This window comes from Eucyclogobius newberryi, unplaced genomic scaffold (assembly GCF_026437365.1).
Source record: "Eucyclogobius newberryi isolate DKJ021-1_F unplaced genomic scaffold, fEucNew1.0.hap1 SCAF_15, whole genome shotgun sequence".
NCBI classification, from domain to species: domain Eukaryota; kingdom Metazoa; phylum Chordata; class Actinopteri; order Gobiiformes; family Gobiidae; genus Eucyclogobius; species Eucyclogobius newberryi.
In genome coordinates this window covers 2,545,227-2,573,128 of record NW_027315779.1, presented here as the reverse complement: position 1 = coordinate 2,573,128, position 27,902 = coordinate 2,545,227, and the positions used below count along the sequence as shown (strand labels likewise).

Below are 27,902 nucleotides of genomic sequence, written 5' to 3'. Positions count from 1 at the left end.
ATTAGTCGTAGTGGTGTTTTGCATGTTTCTGCGTTGAGACCCGGTCATTGAAAAAACAACAATATATAGCCATTTTCAACAATAAAAAACATGGAAATTAAGATTTGCTGACTGTAACACAGCTATGAAGGGACGAGGTCGCTCAGTTCTGCAGGTTTGAACTGGACCCGTTTCTCTTATTAAGTCGCTTTAGATCAGTTTTGCAGATAACAACGAACAAAGTCTAACGTAATTATCTAAGCATGTCGTTGTTTTACTCTACCCGCCCAAAAAAACATCAAATATCTGCTTTAGAATAAAGACAAATGTGTGATTACCATACAATCATAACAACGCTCTCTGTTCCGCACCATGTCATTACTTTTCTGTAAAGCTACTTAATTTCTCACAGGATTCTATTTAAGTCTAACATTGTTGCTGTCACATAATTGATCTCCATTAATTGCATGCTTGGATTATTCCTGACAACCATGCATCGCGTGAACTCAAGCACAAGATTCCATTGAACGTAATGTAAAGCCATTATCAAGCTCTGCAAGAGATCTTCTTGACATAAGGCACCTACACATTCCTGCTCGCGTGTTGCCAAAACAAACAGAGGAAGAGAAAGGATTTAAAACGTTAGTGGCCGCGGTTCCCTCGTGCACCGTGGGCGACGCCTGTCCCAATCTTATCTACAGCCCTTTTGAACTCTTGACCCACTTCCCCCGTTGGACAAAGTGACGTTGCTTCTGGTGACGAGGCGTCCGACTAAAGGTGTCTCGCTTACTTCCAACCTAAGTATGCAGTAAAAGGATTAGGCTGACTGTACTTTATGTGCGTCTGCGGGTATTCGAGGCACTGTTGGGACCGAAATCGCCCGCGCAGTCGCTCCACGGAGACGAGACGAGGTTAAAACCTTCAATAGTTCGTCAACGTCACGGTTTAAAGGTGCACCGTGTAACTTTTCTTGTTAAGTGTTGGAGCACCAGCTGAAACTGCTTTGCCCAGTTCAGTGCTTTTCAGACTGTTTACGCCGAGCACCACAGACGAAAAGATTTGGCTTTACCGATCTGAAGCGAGGCTCTGGGACTGGGACTAAAGTGGGACTAAACCTGGACTAAACAAGGACCAAACCAAGACACACAAGACTCCAGGACCAGCCAGGACCAAACCACGACCGACTAAATTAGGGTAAACCAGGTTGTAAGTAGGAATACACCATCGCCAGAGTATTTTTTTTTTTTGCTATATTATTTTTTTATTCGAACATAGATCACCAAACACACAACAACAACAACAGAAGGAAAAGAAAAACACACAAAACCCCCCACAAAGAACAAGCTGGACAGTAAGAAATATGGGCGTGGCATCAGGAAAAAAGGAAAAAAAGAGGAATGAGAGCATATTAAGTTGTGAATAATTGTCCTTGTCCTGCCAGAGTAGTTTTAACAAAGAAATGAATCAAGGAAGATCAAAAATGTGAATATAATGTGCTCTAAAAGAAGAAAACACCAGAACTGAAGAGGCATCTGTACCACAAGACGTCTGGGAAACACTTCGATTTATCCATCTCCATGGAGACAAGCAACACCAAAGTACACATCAGATCTGTGGAGGATGCGCTCACAGTAATGCATGTTTTTCCCAGCGATAAAAAAACTGTATTTGAACAAATGCCACACTGCAAGACATGCAAAGCAACACAATCGCCATGGAGACTGGCAGATGGCGTACCCTGCGTCGGAAATGTTACACAGTTCACCTTCAGGTCATGGGTTTGTGTAGGTTAAGGCACTTGGGGTCATTCTTGAGGGAATAAAAGTGTTTCATGGGACGTCCCGGCGAAGCATGCAAACCCGCCGTGTGTGCCGGTTCCCAGAAGGTTTAATGAAGGTTTAATGAAGGTTTAATGAAGGTTTAATGAAGGCTTTACGGCGCGGCGCAACACCAACCGAAGCTTTCGCGTAGATTAAGAGCTTAGTCACTCCACCAAAGAGCGCAATCCAACGGCAAACTTGGGTTTTTGTCGTATTTACTTTACACATTAACCTTTTAAACGGAAGTATTTTGAATAGGAAAGCGGATTAGCAGGCCATTATACGGATTAATGTGGACTCTATACCCATTGTGGTTTAATAATCTATTTGGATTTACTGTCTCGCATTGAACGGTTTTCGCGTGCCTTCGTGCAACTTAAGTTATGGCAGCGTGAAATCCTCAAAAGCTGCTATCTAAGCAACGGAATCCAAAAGTGGCTCCATGCTTCACCGCACTGTTGACTCTTGCCTGGAGATATTAAAGCAATATTTATATTAAACAACAGGGCGACTGGTGGGAAGCTGTTTTGTATTTGGCCTTAGTCACTAGTGCAGCAAACCAGAAGTGAGCGAGCTGAGAATGAGTAAGAATAAATACATTTTGTGAAAAGAACATAATATCCAAGTGGCACGAAAAGCCCGTCGTGGTTAACGGTTTGAACTCGCATGTACTGACTCATCCTCCTCCGTAACGCTATTTCCTGCATCCTCATCTGACTATATGTCCTATTTCACTACGTCCATTTGGTTGGCTCAAGGCCCGTTCAGTGCGGAAACTGTAGACAACGACGTCAGAGCAGAATTCACGGGGATAAAAATGATATACGGGTGAAAATCAAACCGCTATTCAATAAAACACTGGAGCAAAGACTGTTATATTGACTAATAACAGAAGGGCTGCAGTTAGTTTGGAGAATAGAATGTCCTGTAACTAAATACCCCGTCCTGTTACGAAAGAAAAAAAAAGTTTTACCTGTAGTTTGGCCTCTACAAACTTCCATGGGATTCTTGTCTTTGTTAAGCAGTTCATATTTCAGTCTTCTCTCAGATGTGAATGAGTTTCAATGTGCACTGCCAACAGAATCCTTCTTTTTAAACCTTAGATATCGCAAATTTAATCACAATTGTTGCTTGTTACTGTTTTCCCCCCCCTCCAAAATAGTGCTGCCCTAGTTTGAAATAAGAATCCAAATGTGTGTCGAGATCCAAACGCTGAAATCATCGTTTTGCTGATCACTCACACTTTCCACCGTGTTTATCTGTCAATGTGGGTGAAGTGTTCCACGGCGTTCCCTAAACAGGTCAAACTTTGTTCTATTTATGTCATTTGGTTTCAGTATTGGTGCCTCCTCAAATAAGTATCTATCTTTTGTCTAATTTAGCTAGGATGTAACAATCACGGAAATATCGTGATATCGTATCGTCAAAAGTCTCTCGATAATATTTCGGGGCAAAATTCGTGGGACTTTTTAACCGTTCAAAAGTTAGAAATGTTAGTTAAGCATTTTTGTTTGCTGTTGTTCTAATTTTTCATCACTCTAAAACCCATGGATAATGAATGATAAGCTTTAGATGTATTGTTTTGTTGCTGTTAAATAAAGAGCGGGAACTACATGGATTTAACATAGACCCTGATTGTTTTGCTCCATTTCAGTGCAGACAACATAAAGAAAGGGGGAAAAAAGCATAATTTTTTGGCCTCTCCACAATATTGTAATAAATATTGTCTCATGAAATGAATACTGTGGTAATATTGCACTGTGAGATTTGCATATTTACATCTTATCACAAACAGTTCTTCATTAAAGGAGACATATTATGCTTCTTTCAAGTACTTTGTATTGAACTATAGCATAAGTAGATCATCATTTTACATTTTGTCCATTGTAAACCCCAATAATGATCTAAACTGGCTTAATAATAGAAACTGTTGACTTCTCGTTGAAAACTTCAGAACTGTGACATTTATCGTTTTGAAAAGTGTCTACGTGACATGTTTGAACGCTTCATGTATCACTCGGAAGTCTGATTTTTTTTCAAATAATCACACAGCACAGTACGGGGCTATGGGCGGGGCTAGGGGGTAGGTGAAAACAGCCGAGCCTCAGTGGCAGGACAATGCAGGACGGGCTGAAACATGACGTTTCTCTGCTTGTGTCGTTGTGCAGCTCCACGGACAGGGCTGGAGAGGCGGCCTCTTCCTCCGGGCAGAGCCAGGCCAAGGCGGGCGCCACCCACAAGATCTGCCTGGTGTGCTCCGACGAGGCCTCCGGGTGCCACTACGGCGTCGTCACCTGCGGGAGCTGCAAAGTGTTCTTCAAGAGAGCCGTGGAGGGTAAGACGCAACACTCACGCATGTCACTCAACACAAGATGGAACACTAAACACAAGATGCGTCGTAGGTTTTGTTGCGCGATGTAAAAATCCAGGATTTTTTTTTTTTTAAATAAAGTTCTGATGGAATTGATTCATAAACCATTAAACAGGATTGTCAGACGTGTTCGACTGGTTCACGTGGTCGTCGCTGCAAATACAGAGCGCTGTGACATGGTTCAGTCTTGATTGTAAAGCGTAGAGAGCGTGATTAAGCCACAATATTAACATAGTGAGTTTGTGGTTCAATCACTAACAGAAAAATAATAAAAAGGATTTTGTTGATTTTATGTGTCAGATATTTCTTTCAAATTGTTGGTCAGGATTACCTGTAATTTACCGTATTTTCTGGATCATAAATCGCACCAGATTATAAATCGCCAAAAAAAGCCAAAAAATGCATAATAGAGAAGAAAAAAACACGTATAAGTCGCACTGGAGTATAAGTTGCATTTTTGGGAGAAATTTATTTGTTAAAATCCAAGACCAAGAACAGACATTTCATCTTGAAATGCAATTTAAAATAATAACAGATGAAATAACATGGTGAATAGGTGTACGTATGCTAACGCTAACACCTTCAGCTACATGACGTATGCTAACGCTAACACCTTCAGCTACATGAGGCACAGACAGAACTGTGGTAAGTGTCTGGTATGTTAACGTAACATATGAACAGTTATTCAGATAACTATAGCATAAAGAACATGCTAACAAGTTTACCAAAGCATCAGTTTTACCCCAAATCACTAAATCCACTGAATTCTTCTTCCTCTGTGTCACTTCTAAACAACTCCACAAACTCCAGAGGAAGTGCAGATTCTTCTTCTGCTTCGCTTAGAGCCGAGAGCGCCCTCTTGTGGTTGTCAGTGTGAAAATAATCAACATGTGAAATGCGGTTGCCAGTGTGAAAATGACCAATAATATCACATATAAGTCGAGTATAAATCGGCCAAAACTATGAAAAAAGGTGCGACTTATAGTCCGTTAAATACGGTAACACAGAACATGAACAAAACTTAAACTTAATGTTGGGAAAGGTTTGTAAACAATCTTTTAAATAAAACTAAAACAGGTCAAACTAAACATGACTTATTCATCTTTTTAATGTATTTAGGACTATCCTTTTATCATCCTAGCGATGCTTTTAATTAAACCTCAAGACACAGTACATTTCTGTCGTTACGTTACATTTCTCGGGCTTCCATTTACCGTAAACCTGTCACATCGCGCAGCGCTAATCCGAACATAAAAAACAATCACAATCGCCGTTGCTTGGTGCTTTTTCGCCGTTTTAACCGCGGCCACACTTACTCTTGGTTCTAATTGCTTTTGCATATTAATGTCTGCGTTTCTGCATTGCGTAACGACAACACGGTACATGTGCATCGAGTAGAAATGGTTAGCGTCTATTAGCTGTGTACATTTTGTCCCAAAGACCCTCGCGCGTTTGCATTTTATGAGTTTTGTAACAAGGAAAACATCTGCCTCCTTTTCCTCTGCTGCAGAATAAAATTAGCTTCTTCAAAATCGATCGCGACAAGAGGCTAGCTTTCCTTTTCACTGTGGTCTTCAGTGCACTGTGTCATTTACTTGAAAAAAACTTTATATGAATAAATACACACACAAAACCTTGAATTGCTTTACCTTTCTTTCGACTTGCATTTACTCAGTGTTTTCATGTCTAATGTCATACTGTGTTTTACAAGTTAAAATATACGTATTGTATGTCGGTGTAATCCCTCATTCGTCCAGGCGTGTTCCATAGTAGAAAAAGCTTCAGTTGTAGTCATCTGGACTCAGTTTGAAAAAATAGACGTTTCGACTCTCATCCAAGAGTCATTGTCAATGTCGTTATTGACAATGACTCTTGGATGAGAGTCGAAACGTCTATTTTTTCAAACTGAGTCCAGATGACTACAACTGAAGCTTTTTCTACTATACGTATTGTACTTTTAAATTTGAGTTCTATAATATCCTTTTTGTAAAAACATAGCTACGATTTAGAAATGCTTAATTTAATGATAAATACAGGTAGTTTTTACCTAAATCCGAAGTTATATTTGAGCTCTACATTAGTTTTAATGTTAGTAGTATTATTGTAGTATTATTAACATCAGAGTTTACTTTATGAACAATACTGACTGAGTACAATGACTGGCTTCTCGTGTGACAGACGAGTGCTGCAGATGATTCATTCGTCCTCCATGTGTTCTTTTGGTTTCCATTTTAAGATAAAAACTTAACTTTCTACTCCATTTCGATACCAAAATGAAAATAACAGTCTTATGTGTTTTTCTTCCCAAAAACTAAACATAGTAATATTATGTGGTCTTGTGATAAAGATCAAGACCATTCTAAAACTATTCAGGAAATGTTCAATATTTGCCCTTTTTAGCCAAATAATGTTCAATATTTGCCGTTTTAGCCAAATAATGTTCAATATTTGCCCTTTTTAACCTAATAATGTTCAATATTTGCCCTTTTAGCCAAATAATGTTCAATATTTGCCCTTTTTAACCAAATAATGTTCAATATTTGCCCTTTTTAACCAAATAATGTTCAATATTTACCCTTTTTAACCAAATAATGTTCAATATTTTCCCTTTTAGCCAAATAATGTTCAATATTTGCCCTTTTTAACCAAATAATGTTCAATATTTGCCCTTTTTAACCAAATAATGTTCAATATTTGCCCTTTTTAACCAAATAATGTTCAATATTTACCCTTTTTAACCAAATAATGTTCAATATTTTCCCTTTTTAACCAAACATTGTTCAATATTTGCCCTTTCTAACCAAATAATGTTCAATATTTGCCCTTTTTAACCAATTCATGTTCAATATTTGCCCCTTTTTGACCCGTAAAGCTCAAATCAGACCTCAAATAGTCTACAATGAGGTAAAACGCCTGGAACCTTTGAAAGTGAGGTTTTGACTTGTTCCCATTACACTGCACTGCACACTCACTTTGGATAAATGTGCGTCTTTGGTCTTGATTAGACATTGATTAATTCCTTCACATTTATTTGATTATTCCTCCTAGTGCGTGTGTGAGAGAGTGAAAAGGGCTGCTGCTGCGGGGGTCTCTCCACTTCTTGCTCTCCCTGTGCTGCTTTCTTCTTCGTTTGCTCCGACTTCTCACCAGTAAAACTCAAACATTTTGCGCCTTATATTAAATATGAAAAATGCTTCTAATTCATCAAGTTCCTCCGCAGTCATCGGGGCCAGAGACACTAAACATTGACATAAAGCTCTGTGCAATCTCCTCGAAATCCTCCTTCTGCCACTGTCTGAAAGTGTCTGGTGTCTTGAGTTTTAAAAGTCCAGTTTCGATACAAACGAGTATCTGGTATTGTTTCTGGTTTCATTGATTAGTATCCGGGTATTGATGTTTTTGTCGACAGGTACAGACTCTTTGGGATGCTCTTCATACCTCACATATCATAAATAACCTGTAATGATATGTCTTTGAGTGAGAGGTCGCTACACCAAATAATGTTCAATATTTGCCCTTTTTAACCAAATAATGTTCAATATTTGCCCTTTTTAACCTAATAATGTTCAATATTTGCCCTTTTAGCCAAATCATGTTCAATATTTGCCCTTTTTAACCAAATAATGTTCAATATTTGCCCTTTTTAACCAAATAATGTTCAATATTTTCCCTTTTTAGCCAAATGATTTTCTACAGAAAACATCAAGATAAACTGTGATATTGAATGAAATGTACGACACCGACACATTGATCCTAAAAAAGCATGAGCTGCAATACATAAATAGAACAAAAAAAGACCTAATTAGTCAGTTAGTATTTGTTATGAGTGGTTGATTGCTTTTAATTAGTTACTCTAATAATGCTAATAAAGTGCTAATAAATATAGGCTTAGTTAGTGTATGACTTAGCCTTTGCTTAGAAGGTTCTTTACTTTTTTTCTTTAAACTTTTCTTGAAGGCACAGTACATTTGAGCTAAAAATAGACTAAAACAAAAGCAAGTAAAAAACATAAAATAAAAGTGTCACGACTATGAGTTGTCTTGCATCTCCACAAACCTGGCTCGTACTTGGCCTGGTGGAGCCTCTTCCTCCTCGTTTCCATTGAAATGTTGCTCCTTCACCTGTCATTTTCCACAGGCATGAATCGTATCTATTTCCATGGAGACGGGAGCGCTTTTATTTCTATTGAAGATAATCATAGGCATAAATTAAACTAATTTTCTTATCACAAAACAACTCATTAAGTGATAATATTTTAGAAGAATGCATAACTCTTTTCTTTTTTAATACAGAGGCAAAAACATTGAGATATTTTCTATTTATATACCGTGTTTTCCGGACTATAAGTCACACTAGCCAAAAAATAACAAAGAATATCACATATAAGTATAAGTATATAAGTATAGATATAAGTATAAGTCACACCCTGGGCCAACACGATGAAAAAAGGTGCGACTTATAGTCCAGAAAACACGGTATATATGGATGTAGATATAGATGAGAAAGATATAGATGATAAAGATGTAGATATGGATGTAGATATAGATGATAAAGATACAGATGTAGATATAGATGATAAAGATGTAGATATAGATGATAAAGATGTAGATATGGATGTAGATATAGATGATAAAGATACAGATGTAGATATAGATGATAAAGATGTAGATATGGATGTAGATATAGATGATAAAGATACAGATGTAGATATAGATGAGAAAGATGTAGATATGGATGTAGATAATATATAGATGTAGATATGGATGATAAAGATGTAGATGATAAAGATATAGATGTAGATGTAGATATGGATGTAGATATAGATGATAAAGATACAGATGTAGATATAGATGAGAAAAATGTAGATATGGATGTAGATAATATATAGATGTAGATATGGATGATAAAGATGTAGATGATAAAGATATAGATGTAGATGTAGATATGGATGTAGATATAGATGATAAAGATGTAGATATGGATGTCGCTATAGATGATAAAGATGTAGATGTAGATATGGATGTAGATATAGATGATAAAGATGTAGATGTAGATAATATATAGATGTAGATATAGATGATAAAGATGTAGATGAAAAAGATGTAGATATGGATGTAGATATAGATGATAAAGATGTAGATGATAAAGATGTAGATATAGATGATAAAGATGTAGATGTAGCTGTAGATGTAGATATAGATGATAAAGATGTAGATGATAAAGATGTAGATGTAGCTGTAGATGTAGATATAGATGATAAAGATGTAGATGATAAAGATGTAGATGTAGCTGTAGATGTAGATATAGATGATAAGGATATATATGTAGATAATATATAGATGTAGATATAGATGATAAAGATATAGATGTAGATAATATATAGATGTAGATATAGATGATAAAGATATAGATGTAGATAATATATAGATGTAGATATAGATGATAAAGATGTAGATGAAAAAGATGTAGATATGATGTAGATATAGATGATAAAGATGTAGATGATAAAGATATAGATGTAGATATGGATATGAAGGCCTTGAATGTCATGTGTGTGTTCAGATCCACTAAGAGAGTCATGTGTGATTTTGTTCTTCTCCCCTCTCTATAAAACCGGCCGTTGTGTCCGTGGCGAAGGATGGAGAGCGCGCCAAAACACCGATGGTAAATAAATACACTTTTGATCATAATTATGACAAGGTTACGTTTCTTGATTTGCACGGGTCCACATCTCCCCCCGGTCCCCGATACAAGGCCCATCCGCCTCCACGCACGACCCGAGGCGCTCACGGCGTTTCACCCAGCGCTCGTTCTGCTAATTCATTCATAGTGCATGTTTTAATCGCCCGCGGATGAAAAAAGCAGCCGTGATTGCCTTTGTTCTAATTGTCACTAACGAGCCACATTCTCCTGTACAAACCTTGTTCCAACTCCATCTATATTCTGTGGCGAATCTGAACACGGCCAGCCATAATAACTGTAACTGCAACTGTAGTGATTAGATGTGTACGCAGATGAATACGGCTATTTTGTATGTCTTTGTTTTTTTGCGAAAATCCTTCTCAAAGTGTAGAATTGTTTGAATTGTTGAAAGTTGCGCTGTGTCATCTTTTTGTAAGCGGAGGGTGTTCATTTATTATTTGTTTTATCACTTTTATTCCCCACAGGAAGCTCTCATTTACAAGAGCACGTACAAAGCATTCACACAAATACAATTTAATCAAACAAACGCAGATAAAAATGCCAATAAAACATGTAAATTAAATAATTGGCAAAATGAAATAAAACTAATTTATAGGAACTCGTATTTCCCAATCGTCCGTATCGATATAATCCTTTTATTTTTGTTCTTTCTGACACACCTCTTTTAACTTTATTATCCATCTAGTCCAGGGATTAGCACTGAACCACAACACGCAGCACAGTGCAACCTTCAAACAAGTGTAGAATTGTTTTAAAAGTTAAGCTGTCATCTTTTTGTAAGTGGAGGGTTTTCATTTATTATTTGTTGTATCACTTTTATTCCCCACAGGAAGCTCTACATTTACAAGAGCACGTAAAAAACATTCAACAAACGCAGCATATACAGATACAAATGCCAATAAAACATGAAATATAAATAATCAATGAAATAAAACTAATTTATAGAAATGTATGGAATAATTTCATGTAATAAAATAATTTAAAATGCCAATAAAACATGAAATCAAAATAATCAATCAAATAAAACTAATTTATTCACACAATTACAAATTAATCAAACAAACGCAGGTTATACAGATACAAATGCCAATAAAACATGAAATATAAATAATCAATGAAATAAAACTAATTTATAGAAATGTATGGAATAATTTCATGTAATAAAATAATTTAAAATGCCAATAAAACATGAAGTAAAAATAATCAATAAAATAAAACTAATTTATAGAAATGTATTGAATAATTTAATGGAATAATAATTTGAAATCAAAGCATTGGTACTGAAAATAGTCTTTTAAAAGTGCTTTTTGTTGTCTGTATTTTAAAGCCACTGTAGATTAGGGATCAGGGATTAGCACTGAACCACAACACGCAACCACTAGGGACTATTTACAGCTCGACAGGCGTGTTTTTTGTCGCTGAATACACTTTCTGCGAGGGCGTGAACGAGCACACTTAATCGATTTCAAGTCCTTCGCTGCAGACTTTCCCTGCACGCATTCATAAACGCGCTAAACGTGTTCACCGCAGAGAATGGACAAGCAAATGGAATCCATACATCGGTAGTTCATCTCCAATACGCAGTCGCTATGTGCTACATTAGGTATCGACGCGTCTCTCAAATCTGCGTAAATAAAACAAACATGCAGTTCTCGCAAATGCACTTTTCATTCATTCCCAAAAATCGCATATTCTCTATCTTTCCTTCATTTCAAACGCATCGTCTTTGAAAATAACCGTGATTAGTGGATGTATTATCACCGAAGTCGTCACTGTTATCTTTCATTCCACGTTATGATGAATGATGTATTTACGTTGGACCCGCCGTACTTTATATCCGCCACAAACATGAGGATTTACCGTTCATCCGTGAGCCGGTCTTCTTCCAGCGGCCTCGTGCCAGCTCCGCGTTTGATGCCGTGCCCGGGATCGGCCCCGTATCCGTGGATTCAGCTGCTCCGGCCTCTCTCTCCCTCTCCCTCTCCCTCTCCCTCTCTCCCTCTCTCTCTCTCTCTCTCGCTCTCTCTCTCTCTCTCTCTCTCGCTCTCTCTCTCGCTCTCTCTCTCTCTCTCCCTCTCCCTCTCTCTCCCTCTCTCTCTCTCTCTCTCTCTCTCTCTCTCTCCCTCTCCCCCCCTCTCCCTCTCCCTCTCCCCCATCCCCCCCTCTCTCTCTCCCTCTCCCCCCCTCTCTCTCTCTCTCCCTCTCTCTCCCTCTCCCTCTCTCTCTCTCCCTCTCCCTCTCCCTCTCTCTCTCTCTCTCCCTCTCCCTCTCCCCCCCTCTCCCTCTCTCTCTCTCTCTCTCTCTCCCTCTCCCTCTCCCCCTCTCTCTCTCTCCCTCTCCCCCCCTCTCTCTCCCTCTTTCCTCTCTCTCTCTCTCTCTCCCTCTCCCTCTCCCTCTCCCTCTCCCTCTCCCTCTCTCCCTCTCCCTCTCTCTCTCTCTCTCTCTCTCTCGCCGTTTTCCCACGACTTCCCAACGTCGGCCCAAATCCCGCCCGGCGTTCCGCACGGCCGTCAGTTTGCGTCCGGGTTCACGCGCCTCTTCGTCTTATCGAGTCATTTAACTGGCGCGTCCACACTTTTTTTTTTGCATGTGTTAAAGCGTTGTCCCTTTAACGTGGCTCTCGGGGGTCCACCCACCGCCGCACGCCTTCGCCGTCTCCCAAAGCAGACGTTTCTTTCATCGTTGTGTCTTCTGTCTAAACGGCTCCGGGCCACGGGACATATGAGAGCGTTATAGTGAATTATTTTGACATTGTAATAGAAGAGGCTGTTATTGAATGCCCCCCGAGGTCGAAAAGCTTCATAAAAAGAGGGGGAAAGGGAAGAGAGAAGAGCGGGAAAGGGTGAGAAAGATGGAGAGAGCGAGAGGAGAGGGAGGGTGAGAGAATATCCCATACGGGCCTGATATTTCACAGATCTGATAACGATGTTTTACGGCCTCAGAAGGCGCCGGAGAGGTGGAACTGCTGACTTTTCATAAGGTCTGGTTACAGCTGTGGACGCGGTGCCATAAGTGAAACGCAGCCGCTGCTCGGGCGCCGGCACGTGCAGAGCGATGCCCGCCATGTGACCCGCCAACGCCGCGCGCCACGCCCACTCTTCATCAAGGGGGGAAGTCGATGTGAAGTCGACTTTCGTGCGCTTGTAACCGCGTTGTAACGGTCCTGGGCTTTCTCAAAGTTCTTTTTGCCATTGATTTATTTGGAAGAATCCTGTATTGTCCGCTCGTGTGCTTTTGATTGTGTACAAACTAAACTGGTGAATCCGACGCATGACGGGTTCAAAATGTCATATTAACACTTTTCAACAATAAAATAAACACAAAACGCATCTTTAAAATGAATACAAAATGTTGAGGTCAAAATTGTGCGGGGGGAAAAAAGCAGATTTGTCGCTGTCAGAAAAACGTCTAATTCAATTCCAGCTACTTTGAGTTTCGTATGCGCCCACTTCAAACTGGGCCCAAACAGTCCAAACACTTGCAGGCTAACGGGACGGCTAGCATGCTAATTAGCGCAGCGCTGTTTGCGGAGCCTCAAGCTGGTGTGAGTGACAGTGAAAGGCTACTTGACTCTGTATCCTAAACATACGCCTTCGTTTTGGTTAATTAAGTCTAAAGTAGAAGTTCCGATGGGATTAGCTTGACCTATGCCAAATCGTACATAATAATTACAAAAATACAAAATAATTACAAACGCTAATGGTACATATTTGTGAAAATGTCCGTAATTTTTTTTTATGTTCTAGAATTTTCACATTCAACACAGAAGGCATGCACATTCAGGACTACAGAGCGCCGTGCATCTTCATGTTAAAGCCACAAACCAGACAGAGAGGTGCAGACTCGAGCAGGAGAAAAGAAGGAGTTATGGTGGTTTATGGTTCAATGTACTTGTAATACACAGAAGTATTGTGAAGTATTATAGAAGTATTATAACAATAGGATTTACCATTACTGGGCTGTTAGGGGAACAAAGAAGATTAGTTTCAGGTGAGACTTAATAACAGCACTAACAAACAGGCTGTTATCAGGAGGCTCCGCCCAGTGGGCAGGGCTTACTCACGTAGGATAAACATCTCAAGACTAGATCCACAGATTGAGAATAACTCTTTTTCTGTGTCCAGAAGAGTGTCCCTGCTGGACGAATGAGGCATTACACTGACTTTGATTCTGAAATATTACATGAAATGATCCCGCTGTTGATTCTATTTTTTTCTAATACATTTATAAAAGATTACATAACCGTTCAAGCCGAGCCACTTATTTATATTGGGACGTTGACTGAGTGGTATTTTCTCTTTTATAACGCTCTCGACTTTGACACGTCTGCTTTACTTTACTGCTTTACTACTCAGATTACACGCGTTTCTTTTTACTGCGCCGTGTATTCAGAAGTAGCCTGCGCCGTAGAGGAGAGCGACAGGCCTTATGGAGACATGGTGTACGCACATTTTCTTAAGTTATTTGATCCTTTTCTCTGCACGATCCCCCCAAAACACAACTGCAAACCCTGCCACGTCTCTGATAATACTTCTGGTATTCGAATCTGGAAACAGCATGCTTAACTCGATACGCAGCCACGGCAAAAATCTGTCTCCGATAAATCAAATCTTAGGAGCTCTTCTTTGTCCGGTTCTGAAATCCTCTGGCACGCTCTCATTTTCCCAGCAGCAGCGTCGAGGGTGGTTTTATTGATAAGTTAAAGGCAATTTCCTGTCAATGAGTACAAAATCGTTACTACCGTATTTTCCGCACAATAAGGCGCACTTAAAAACCTTTCATTTTCTAAAAAAAAACAACGCGTCTTATATATTGTTTCATTCTAATTGTGCTTACTGACCTCAAAACGATTTTTTGTGGTACACTTTTGGTTTTGCTTATTGCGCCTTATAGTCCGGTGCGCCTTATAGTGTGGAAAATACGGTAAACAAGTCTGTGTTGTCAGCTTGTGGCGAGTCCGACTTGTTAAATTGTGCATTGTTAAGTCTTGGATTGGCCTTGATTTGGACTGTTGTGATTTTGCACAGCTTTAGCCTGTGTTTTGGTCTGGTTTAGTCTAACCTTCTAGCGTCATTTCAGACCGGGTTTGTACCTGATTTAATCCTCATAATTGAGCTTTAATGCATTCAAACTGGAAGACTCGGCTTCAGCGACGGACAGAAGTCACTTTACCTGCCCTTTAATCTTGTGCATAATCAGAGCCACTCTACATTCCACATGTTTTTGATCTACCTGCTCAGCCTGGATTCACGTCTTATTGTTATTTATCTGGATGTTCTGAATTTGATGATGTCATAATCTCAGTTAGAAATCAGAAATCCACAAACGTTGAACCTGAGAGAGAGAGAGAGAGAGAGAGAGAGAGAGAGAGAGAGAGAGAGAACTGCTCTTCTGCCCTTCAGCTGGTGCAGCTCCTCCTCCACCTCAGCACCACCTTTTGAGCAGGAATAACCAGTTTTCACGTTGTTATTTTCACACTTGCGACTACATTTCATACTCCAGTGCCACTTATAAATGTTTTCTTTCTTCTCTATTATGCATTTTTTGGCTGGTGCCACTTATAGTCCGGAAAATACGATAATGTCAATACAGTGATCCCTCGCTATATCGCGGATTTGCATCATGCATTGTGTTCTGCATGGTCTGATTGGCTAAACAGTCTCTCCGCGTCTTCTCTACCTGTGTGTCAATAACGTTATGGATTAATATGTACACGTACGTAAAACCGCTTGCCAAATTGAAGTTTGCGAGGCCGGTGAGAGCGGCGCGCATGAGCTTCAATGTTTTATGGAGTATTTCATTGTATAATAACTGTAAAAAAATAAAGGTTTCTACTTCGCGGATTTCGACTCCCGCGGGTTCTTCTTGGAACGTAACCCCCGCGATAAACGAGGGATCACTGTATTGCGGTACTTCAAATTGCAATCATTTCCAATATTGTTCTATATATATATCATGTACTTCTAGTCGTACTATTGATTGTGGCCATTGCGGATCTGATCAGACTGAATGTCCCACAGTGTTGATCCATCCCAGCGCAGTGCGAGTGTTACTTACAGTGCTACTGCTGCGTTCTTTGTGGTTGAAAGTACCGTCAACACATCGATGCTGCACAAACAGTCGTCTTGCCCTGTTCCCTGGAGCTCCATGTAATAAACCTGGTGTTTGTCTTGTGTTCCTCAGGCCAGCACAACTACCTGTGCGCCGGGAGGAACGACTGCATCATCGACAAGATCCGCCGGAAGAACTGTCCAGCCTGTCGCTTCAGGAAGTGTCTCCAGGCCGGCATGAACCTGGAAGGTAAACCTCACATGCATATATATGCATATATATATATATATATATATATATATATATATATATATATATATATATATATATATATATATGTGTACAAACTAGGCCTGTTGCAGTCGCTGATATGTGTTTGAAAATATCACAGTTAACAACTCTAGTTTTTACGCCAATGACGCCACAATTTAACAACTATTTGTGAGATCTCGACCGCACAGCGTTTCATTTTATTCCTGTTGTCTCACACAGAATCATTCCTCAAGTTTGTGATTAGTTTATTCAACTCAAACTCTAAATGACAAAATAAAGTTACCGTATTTTCCTGACAAATAATGATGATAAGTGATAAGTCGCACCGGCCAAAAAATGCATAATAGAGAAGAAAAAAACATATATAAGTCGCTCCGGAGTATATAAGTATAAATATAATTATAAGGGCAAAACTATATAAAAAAGGTGCGGCTTATAGTCCGGAAAATACGGTATGTATGTGTTTAAAACGATTAGCCAAGTTCTTTACATTTTAGATGCTTTTTTGGAATTAAAAAGTGTAAACTTTGCTTCTAAAACTGACATAATCATAATTTTTTTAGTTCTCACCATTGCACTGTGACCGGAATAATCACGCCTATGGATTAAACTAATAATCTAGACGTTCCTGCCACTGACACAATAACTTTAAAACCTGATAATCTCAATATACCATTTTCCATACGCTTACTGCAAATTGTCATGGAAAATACTAATTTTTAACATACTACTACTACAAAAAAAAGAAAAAAAAGCACAACAATCCTGCCTATGCAAATAAGCAAATAACACATGTAATAAATATTGAGATCCAAAAAATAATAAAAATAATATTCCATTAATTATTTATTGATGGATGAGATATTAAATAATAAAAATAATAATTATTTATTTTAATATTATTTATTTATTTTATTAGTTATTTTATTTTTTATAAATTTTATTTATAAAAAATTATGTTATTATATTTTTGTTTTTGTTTTTTAATTATGACTGTATTAATAATGATTGTGACCGGCCTGCACAAGCTGCACTTTCACCATAATGCATAAGAAGTCTCTATGGTTCATAATTGTGGTGATTTATTGTTTGACCTACATATTAACAAGCTCTTTTAGCTTTAGACGTGAGTCACAGCGTATATGGCGTGGCACATAGAGTGTACGTCTTTAAAAAGGCTCATAATTAGGCTATATTGGGACTTTCCATTTCCCGAGGCAGCGCATGAGAACCAGCGCGCTGTTTCTGAAGTCACATGAGTCCCGGCTCTTGTGAGGGGCCGTCCCTTTGTTGATCACTAATAGATGTTGTGCCCGCGGCCAAGAAAACGTCCGCCTTGTTTTGAAGCAATAGCGAAAGGTCGTCTCACAATTGAACCCGACTAATGCCCAGAATCAGAATCAGGAAAGGTTTATTGTCAATGGACAGAACTCACAAACACAGGAACTTGCTCTGGTGATTCGGTGCGACGTAAAAAACAATGAACAATGAGCTTTTTTGAGCAGATTTACAACGTTCAGTTCAATTCAGTTTTTGTTTGGTGAAATCCCTCCTTCATCCAGGTGTGATCCATCTGAACAGCTCAGCACATTTCCACTTCCATCCGACAGTCTTTTTGATACTAACCTGTCTTACGGAAGTCAAAACGTCTCCACACACAATTGTACTAGTTACTATAGTTTACTTATTTATGCTGTTAATACACGTGCATTAGTATTGCTGTTGTGCTGTATGTGACGAGCCAAATCAAACTTTCGGCATAAAAGTACTTTTAATGTGACATAAACGCCAGAACTTTATATTAAGGATGCGTTCACTCTTTTCGTCACATATTTAGGCCCAAATTGAGCCGATTTTTGTCCTGCTCTTGTCCAGGTTTAGTCCAGGTTTAGTCCAGGTTTAGTCCAGGTTTAGTCCTGGTTCAGTCCTGGTTTAGTCCTGTTCTAGTTCAGGTTTAGTTTTGGGTTTAGTCCTGGTTTAGTTTTGGGTTTAGTCCTGTTCTAGCCCGGGTTGAGTCCTGGTTTAGTCCATGTTTAGTTTTGGGTTTAGTCCTGGTTAAGTCCTGGTTTAGTCCTGGTTTAGTCCAAGTTTAGTTTTGGGTTTAGTCCTGGTTCAGTCCTGATCTAGTCCAGCTTTAGTTTTGGTTTTAGTCCTGGTTTAGTTTTGGGTTTAGTCCTGTTTTAGTCCTGGTTTAGTCCTTGTTTAGTCCATGTTTAGTCCTGGTTTAGTCCTGGTTTAGTTTTGGGTTTAGTCCTGTTCTAGCCCGGGTTGAGTCCTGGTTTAGTCCATGTTTAGTTTTGGGTTGAGTCCTGGTTTAGTCCTTGTTTAGTCCTGGTTTAGTCCTTGTTTAGTCCATGTTTAGTCCTGGTTTAGTCCTGGTTTAGTTTTGGGTTTAGTCCTGTTCTAGCCCGGGTTGAGTCCTGGTTTAGTCCATGTTTAGTTTTGGGTTGAGTCCTGGTTTAGTCCTTGTTTAGTCCTGGTTTAGTCCTTGTTTAGTCCAAGTTTAGTTTTGGGTTTAGTCCTGGTTCAATCCTGATCTAGTCCAGCTTTAGTTTTGGTTTTAATCCTGGTTTAGTTTTGGTTTTAGTCCCCGTTTAGTCCCAGTTTTCTTGTGTTGAACGTACAACACTCTCAGAAGTAAAATACATTCATGTCACTATTTCCGCTTCTAAAATTCTTGCGTTTTACGTTTGAAAACATCACTTGATTTGATTTGTAATGTATATTTATACATATTATATTTGATGTATATTTATACATATTATATTTGATGTATATTTATACATATTATATTTGATGTATACGAGGACGTTTACAGCTGAACCGCCCCTAATCGACAGAGTGCACAGTTATGGTTATTGAAGGTTACAGAGTGCACAGCGACAGCGACGCTTCGATGGACGTCAGAGCATCGGCAGCAGACAAACGCGCGTCCGGACAGAAAAGGGCTCTTAGTTGCCATAGAAACACCGGGAGAGGAAATTAAAAAAGGTAGTGAGTATTGGAAAACATAATTTTTTTGCCTGTATGCGCCGCTTTTTTGTTGGATGTTGTTGAACGAACAGGTGGTTATTTCCAGCCTCTAATATATATAATAATACATCTTTTCTACTGCGGCATTCTTGTCATACATATATACACAAACCTGTAGAAGTACTCAGCGTCGTGTACTTTCTGTTTCTGTCCATTCTGTGGCTTCTAACCCATATTAGGCCGATATTTTCTGTGCGTTGTTTGGTTATTTTAAACTCTTGTATTTGTTTTGATTTCAAACACTTTTTAATATTTTTTTGAAAAAAGAGATAATGTTGTACAAACAAATTCATTTTCAAAAGTAGTTTCTAAACTAAGGATTAAATCTATTTTGAAATGTACAGAAAGAGGTAGAACACATCATCATTTGGGGAAATAAGGATTAAGTTTGATTGGGCTGTTATTTATTTAGCACTATGTTTAGACGTTAGTATATAGCTCCTCAGCAGCTCCTCCTCCTCAGCAGCTCCTCCTCCTCAGCAGCTCCTCCTCCTTCACTCAGCAGCTCCTCCTCCTCAGCAGCTCCTCCTCCTCTCAGTAGCTCCTCCTCCTCCTCAGCAGCTCCTCCTCCTCTCAGCAGCTCCTCCTCAGTAGCTCCTCCTTCTCCTCAGCGGCTCCTCCTCTGCACATCCTCCTGAGTAGCGTATTTTCCAGAGTATAAGTCGCACCAGCCGAAAAATGCATAACAGCGAAGATTTTTTTTTTTTTTTAAGTCGCACTGGAGTATAAGTCGCATTTTTGGGGGAAATTTATTTGATAAAATCCAAGACCAAGAACAGACATTTAATCTTGAAATGCAATTTAAAATAATAACAGATGAGAGAACATGGTGAATAGGTGTACGTATGCTAACGCTAACACCTCCAGCTACATGACGTATGCTAACGCTAACACCTTCAGCTACATGACGCACATACAGAACTGTGGTAAGTGTCTGGTATGTTAACGTAACATATGAACAGTTATTCAGATAACTATAGCATAAAGAACATGCTAACAAGTTTACCAAAGCATCAGTTTTACCCCAAATCACTAAATCCACTGAATTCTCCTTCCTCTGTGTCACTTCTAAACAACTCCACAAACTCCAGAGGAAGAGGAAGTGCAGATTCTTCTTCTGCGTCTGAGTCGTTGTGAAAATAACGAATAATATCACATATAAGTCCGGAAAATACGGAACCTGAAAAAAACCCTTGATATGTCTCCTTTAGAATAACAACAATATCATGACGTCTTTTTCTGTTTTCGTAGCGAGGAAAAACAAGAAGAAACACCGAGTGGTCCCGGTGCGGCCGCCGACCCAGGACCCCACGGTCCACATGACAGTTCCCATCATCCCCATGGGCCTGTCCCAGCTCGTGCCCACCATGCTGTCGGTGCTGAAGGCCATCGAGCCCGAGATCATCTACTCGGGCTACGACAGCACCGTCCCCGACACCTCGTCCCGCCTCATGACCACCCTGAACCGGCTCGGCGGGCAGCAGGTCATCTCCGCCGTCAAGTGGGCCAAGTCCCTGCCAGGTAACGCCAACGAGCGATGCCCCGTCAGATGAAGTAGAGCTTTTATCATCGCGACGCAGAGGAATTCGCTCGGCATTCTTTAGTCTAGCACAGTGGTCCCCAAACTTTTTGACTCGAGGGCCACATTGGGTTCTAAAATTTGGCCGAGGGGCCGGGCCAGGAAAATATGGTGTGTTTGTGTGAACGAATGAATTACTATAAATTACACGCAAGATTTGACCTGTAAATTGTAACAAAGCAACAAATGCAAGGCTCAATGTACAAATTGTTTTCCAAATGCATTAAATAATGATTAATTTAATTACATTTCAGTTGAATAAACACAGCAGGAAAATTGACCTTCAATTTCAGTGGGAACAGTGTTGTTGATCTCCCTGTTTTGCATCAAAGTCTGGTGTAAGTTTTGTTGTGGCAATTCTCAGGATCGATCCTTTGGTGTTGGTCAGTGAAGCTGGATCTGTGACGGGCTTTGTTCATGTTCATGACACTGAATGTCTCACATATGCAGGTCGAGCCAAACAAGACCAGCATCTTCTGTGTGTCCTCCAGAGGTTTTGTTTCCTTCAGTGAAGCATTAAAGTCGTTAAGTTTAAGAGTGTTGGACCGTTTTTTTATTAGCATTTCTTCTACCCATAAATGATCTAGTAGTAACAGCATGGAATGATTAATATCCATGAATAAAAAATCTTAATAAATGTCACCAGAATATGCAACATTTTGACTTTTAATGTTACATTTTTGCTCTTCTGTCCTTCTCACGTCTCCAGTGGTTGGACACTTTGTCCAGGTTGATGCTTCGCTTGCTTCTTGCTGTGACTTTATGCTCATCAACTGCTCCAAAATGTGCCACTTCAAGACCATTTCTGGATGATATTATTCATAAACTAACAGGGTCGCACCTGTCATAAACCGCAGGTGCCCACGTTGTAACATGAGATATTTACACAGAAATAAACGCAGTTTTTATGCGTCTTTTAAACCGGGGGTCTCGTGGCGCACGCGGCGCACCCGCTGTCCGCTTTAGTCCTGCTTTAGACCCGCTTTAGAACAAATCACAGCTGTCTCTAGTGTCCCCTCTGTCCTTGAAGACTCTATGTGAGCTGATTTACCTGTGTCTTCACATCAGGATCATCTGCTCCTGAGCTCGTACTCATCGAGTGAGTGTTACGTTGTGACATGAGATATTTACACAGAAATATGCTCCAGATAATGATTCACATGTGTCTTTTGACTCGTGAGTCAGGTCTGGCCAAGAAAGTCTCATTTACACAATAGTGACACACCAGTGTCTATTGAACGTGACCGCGGTCCGCGCTGCGCCTCGGGCCGCGGTCCGCGCTGCGCCTCGGGCCGCGGTCCGCGCTGCGCCTCGGGCCGCGGTCCGCGCTGCGCCTCGGGCCGCGGTCCGCGCTGCGCCTCGGGCCGCGGTCCGCTCTGCGCTGCGGGACTAATAAGACTAATTTCTCAGTGAATATGATTCTGATTGTAATAAAACACGCAGCGTTTTGAAACTAAAAATGTAGAGAACACGACGTGTCCCCTGGACAGTGCTTCTACTGTCCACAAGATCTACAGTGTGTCAAACACTTGCGCTTCCTGCTTGATTGGCCCCAGTGGCCGTTTGTGGTGAATTTTATTTTCTGCGCGCCATAGATCTTATAGAGGGAACAGTGTCATCTCTTGGGGAAATGTGTGGGCATTACAGGCGAAAGGTAAAGTGAACGACCAGCCACAGTATCATGAGTTTGACTCCATTTGCTAAAAAAAAAAAAAATCAAATTCTTTTTTTAACTTGGACAAGCTTGGCGGGCCGGATTGAAAAGCCCAGCGGGCCGGATGCGGCCCGCGGGCCGTAGTTTGGGGACCACTGGTCTAGCACGTGCAAAAATCTAAAAGTGAACATTCCACACAAATAAAGAAAAAACTAAAAAATACCAAGAGATATGTTGACACTGTGACATAAGCAAGCTAAAGAAGAAGATACAATGATGATATAGAGGTGTGCTTGACTTAAGAATCAAGATAAGTAAAGAATAAAAGGTATTTACATCCATCCATCCTCTACCACTTGGTCCCTTTCGGGGTCGCGGGTGACTGGAGCCTATCCCAGTGACTTCGGGCCTTAGGCGGGGTACACCCTGGACAGTGGCCATCCCGTGGCAGGGCCAACACAGAGACATAGACATTACAGACAACCATTCACTCTCTCATTCACTCACTAGGGCCAATTTAGAGTCACCAATTCAACCTAACACATGCATGTGTTTGGACGGTGGGAGGAGCCGGAGAACCCGGAGAGAACCCACGGTAACACGGGGAGAACATGCAGACTCCACCCAGAGAGATCATGTGATGTCTTGTCCGGGAATCAAACCCATGATCTCTGGGAGGCAAGAGCGCTAACCGCCTTTGCCACCGCTGCAATACAGCTCATAAAAACCATTGCAGAATTATACTACTTACATATTTACACAGTTGTGGCGATTGTACAATGGTGAAATACAATTTGAAATATTTGTTCAGCAGATAAGTCAACACTTTAGATTAAAGATACAAGTCATATACACTTAATGACACTCTGTACACAGTATACTACTGGGTAATACAGTAATAAGGGTGTGGTAAATTGGTACAATTATTACATAAGAGAAACAAAGAGGAAAAGACAGGAACAGAATGAGACAGACCAGAACAAGGAAATACTTTATGCTAGTACTTGAGTGTAATTATTTATTTATTGAGGTATGAAGAAAAATTGAAAAGAAGAGCAAATCTGTTTAACTGCCGGGTAACAGCTTATAGAAGTAATATTCATATTACTCTATGAAATACATCTTACTTTACCTACGTTATTTTACTAATCGTTGCTCAGCAGTGAAATAACAATGTTCACAACACCCTTTAATTTACCAAAGAATGTCTCATTTTGCTGCATCATAAATAGTATGATGTAAATAGTACCTGTTCCAGTGGTTATACTATTGGCAGGTGCTGTACTGTGACGAGTAGAAGTAGTTCAAAACTATTGCCATTGATCATGTCAGTGGTGACCTTCACGTGCTGTATATTTGGGATGCACATTCAAAGTAAAAGAACTTTCATAGCCACGTGCTGAAAGGTCTCTTTGATCATCTCAACACCGACATATTAAAAGTGCTGCTGACAGTTCACTTTAGCTGATTGACACGAAACCTTGAAATGACCAGCGCAAATACAGATGCATGACACGAGAGCCGATACATAAGAAGGGTAATGTGCTTCTAAATATTCATGCTCAGCTATTTATAATGCTCTACAAATGTTGTTGAAATGATTAAGGTGATTCTACACTGGCGTCGGCTCAGGCTGCGTTTACTTTAGGTCCTGAATTGAGCCCATTTTAGTCCTTATGTGGACCTGGTTTAGTCTTTTTAACAAAACATAGTTGCACAATTCCAAATAACTGGACAGTACATGCACCAGCAACAGGACATCACCCGTAACTGGACAGTACCTGTAACTGGACAATACCAGCACCAGTAACTGGACAGTACCAGCACCAGTAACTGGACAGTACCAGTAACAAGACAGTACCTGTAACTGGACAGTACATGTAACTGGACAATACCAGCACCAGTAACTGAACAGTACCAGTAACTGGACAGTACCAGTAACAAGACAGTACCTGTAACTGGACAATACCAGCACCAGTAACTGGACAGTACCAGCACCAGTAACTGGACAGTACCAGTAACAAGACAGTACCTGTAACTGGACAGTGCCTGTAACTGGACAGTGCCTGTAACTGGACAGTATCAGCACCTGTAACTGGACAGTACCAGCAGTCTGAAATACTCTTGCAGTGACAGGCGTCAGCAGCAGAAGTACATGTAGTACAGTATTCAGAGTCTTGAGCGTGACTGAATCATATTTGATAAGAAGAGCGTGATGAGCATGTGCATTTCTATCATCAGCGTTCACACATATAATATATATATATAATATAACTATAATATAACTCTAGACGTCAGGCTGATGTTCTACACTTTGGACATTGGATAAATTGGTCGTGCATGATATCGTCCTTTATCCTTTCAAGGGGAAAAGGCTCTCACTAGATCTCCTGCCACAAAGTCTATGATAATATATAGTTTATTGTTGTTATTTATTTACCAGTCTGGCCCCACTATGGTTTACATACGGTGGCACAGTGGTCAGCACACTCGCCTCACAGCAAGAAGGCCCTGCATTCAACTCCTGGGCGGCGTGGGGCCTTTATGTGTGGAGTTTGCATGTTCTCTCTGTGTCTGTGTCCTCTACCTCTAAAACATGTGCAATAGGCTCCTCCCCTCTGGTGGGACTTTCCTGGTTAAATAAAAGTCAATGAAACAATAAATAATAAAACATACATTTTAAGAGTTCAATATTCATAATCATTTTGTGCCCCCATTCAAAATAAATTCTAAATATGATATAATAATATTCAATACACAGTTAATCTATTAGCCCAGTATTTGTGTAATGATCTTGTCTCATCCTGTGACAATGTTGTTCCCTGAAAGTGCAGAACCAGCAGTGCTAAGATCACAATATAATGGGACAAATGCAAATACAACACAAAGAATGAGTCACAAATGTAACAGTTTTTTGCCATAGATTTGATTGTCAGAAGAATCTCACAACAAGACGATCCAGATTTGAACCGCATAAAACTGAAAAGCATCTTCTTTTGTCTTGAGAATACATTTAAATGGGTTAAATTGACTTGTTTGACCTTGTGGTTTCTTTCATGTTTTGACTTTACCCTGGGCCCCTCTCTGGGCCCTCTCTGGGCCTCTCTCTGGGCCCTCTCTGGGCCCTCTCTGGGCCTCTCTCTGGGCCCTCTCTGGGCCCCTCTCTGGGGCCTCCCTGCTCTCTGGGCCCCTCTCTGGGCCCCTCTCTGGGCCCCTCTCTGGGCCTCCCTCTGGGCCCTCTCTGGGCCTCTCTCTGGGCCCTCTCTGGGCCTCTCTCTGGGCCCCTCTGTGGGCCCTCCCTGCTCTCTGGGCCTCTCTCTGCGCCCCTCTCTGGGCCCTCCCTGCTCTCTGGGCCCCTCTCTGGGCCCCTCTCTGGGCCCCTCTCTGGCCCCTCTCTGGGCCCTCTGGCCCCCCTCTGGGTCCTCTGACAGAGCAAACACAGCCTCTGCATTCAGTTCAAACATTGGCTCACAGCTATTCCTGCTTTGGTCTTTTGCATAAATATAGTTCTTGATATTGCTTTTAGGAATAGGAATAACGGACATTGAAAAGACAACAAACACAGACACTCCAGCACCATCAAACCTTTCACTTCATTGTAACATTGGGTTGTACAATTAATAATCATCAGTTGTACAAGATCGGCAAGGCAATTGATCAAATTTCAGTTAAATACAGATCAAATCATTTCAATACATTTTTAATCGTGAGGTCGAGAGCCAAGAGAAATCAGGACTATAAATGTTGTATGTTGTGTCCTTGATGTTCAAGCCATGTACATTACACCATGACATATCAAGCCATGAGCCCTACTCATAGTGCAATATTTTCTGTCCAATATAACAGCTGTAAATAAGAGTTATTTTCATTAAGAGTATGAGACGTTTTTTTCTAAGAGGTTTTTATAAGAACAAGAAGTTTTTTACTTCTTCTGTTTTTTCTTATCATACTTCTGTGCCTAATCTGTTTCTGTGCCTACTCCGTGTTGCAACACTGGAATTCCCCCATTGTGGTACAAATAAAGCTTATCTTTTATCTGATACTATTTCTTATTATATAAAAGTACACAGAGGAATCCAAAGCATGTCAGAATGAGCTTTATAATCATGTGAACAGAGCCGCGTGACTCGCTAATCGCCGCACAGTTAGTCCATTTTCCCCCTCTGGTGTTAATTGAACCGTTCTGTCATAGCTACGAGCGGGGATCATGTTTCCACCGCGAGAACCTCCCCGCTCTGCCTTTTCCTCTCCAGTTTGTGGCATTGGACTCGGGGTTAAGTCAGGCCGGCTTTGGCAGCTGGACGCCTGCCAAACGCGCGCTGGCGAGGGCCGGTTCTCAGCAGGAAAAGGCCCTTACATAAGAGCGCCGGGTGGAAACTGAAGGCAAGTGCTAATGTGTGGCGCTAATGTGTGGCGCTAATGTGCTGAAACAATGCCAGCACCATTTAGGCATCGATTTACTGAGCGTTCAGTCGTTATTCTGCGCCTTTTGCACAACGAGCAGCCTTTGTTGCAAGTGGTTTCGGTTAATGATCATTTTCATCTTTTATCAGCCGCTTTTGGCAGCGACTTTGTTTTGATTTTTGTTTTTTTTTTGCAGCCATGAAAGAGAAAAAGAGGGAGAGAGGAGTTATGAACGAAGGATTCTAATTTGTCAGCCCGTTGTTTGTCTAATATTGCAATAATATCTCTCTCCTCTCAGTAAAAAGTATTTAAAACAGTTTACATGTTAACTGTAGTCAATTTCACATCCCTGGGAGTGTTTTTGTATGATATTTTGGACTTAAATTTCAGTAAAACAAGAACACATTATTGTAATCATCGACAATATACCAATAAACTATGTATTTTAGTTGTTATTCTGCGCCTTTCACACAACGAGCGGCCTTTGTTGCAAGTGGTTTTGGTTGATGATCATTTTCATCTTTTATCAGCCGCTTTTGGCAGCGACTTTGTTTTGATTTTTGCTTTTTTTGCAGCCATGAAAGAGAAAAAGAGGAGTTATGAACCACTTGACAAGGATTCTAATTCCTCAGTCCGTTGTTTGTCTAGTATTGCAATAATATATCTCTTTAACTTTAAAAGCACGTGCGCGTAACACGTTAATTTTAGTAAATTTCACATCCCAGGGAATGTTTTTATGTGATATTTTGGACATACATTTCAGTAAAACAGGAAAATATCATTGTAATCATCGACGCTATACTGGTAAACTATGGCTTTTAGTTGTAAAGTCGATTAATCGGTCAACAGACTCTTTTGTGATTGAGATTTATATGGAAAAAGTCTCAAGATGAGTTAGTTTGGAAAGGATTTGTGAGTTGAATCTTTTTAGGGATGAAAAACACAGGTTAGTAGTAGTTTTCTGTGAAATGACTGAAACCCCAATCTTTTTAATTCACATTTTAAACCTGTGATTGATAAGGACAAAATAACAGT

General features: G+C 40.2%; 1 protein-coding gene across 2 annotated transcripts in view; it reads left to right on the top strand.

Moving 5' to 3' along the window:
* The window catches only part of LOC140360495 (glucocorticoid receptor-like), a 99,296-nt gene that overhangs the window by 55,355 nt on the left and 16,039 nt on the right, over nucleotides 1-27,902 (top strand). Inside the window, exons 3-6 of one of the 2 annotated variants that reach the window (XM_072445709.1) lie at nucleotides 3,968-4,134; nucleotides 9,808-9,834; nucleotides 16,057-16,173; nucleotides 20,482-20,751. In XM_072445709.1, the coding sequence (XP_072301810.1) occupies nucleotides 3,968-4,134; nucleotides 9,808-9,834; nucleotides 16,057-16,173; nucleotides 20,482-20,751 (581 nt within the window). The remainder of the gene's footprint in view (nucleotides 1-3,967; nucleotides 4,135-9,807; nucleotides 9,835-16,056; nucleotides 16,174-20,481; nucleotides 20,752-27,902) is intronic. The other variant, XM_072445710.1, reaches the window with a different exon arrangement.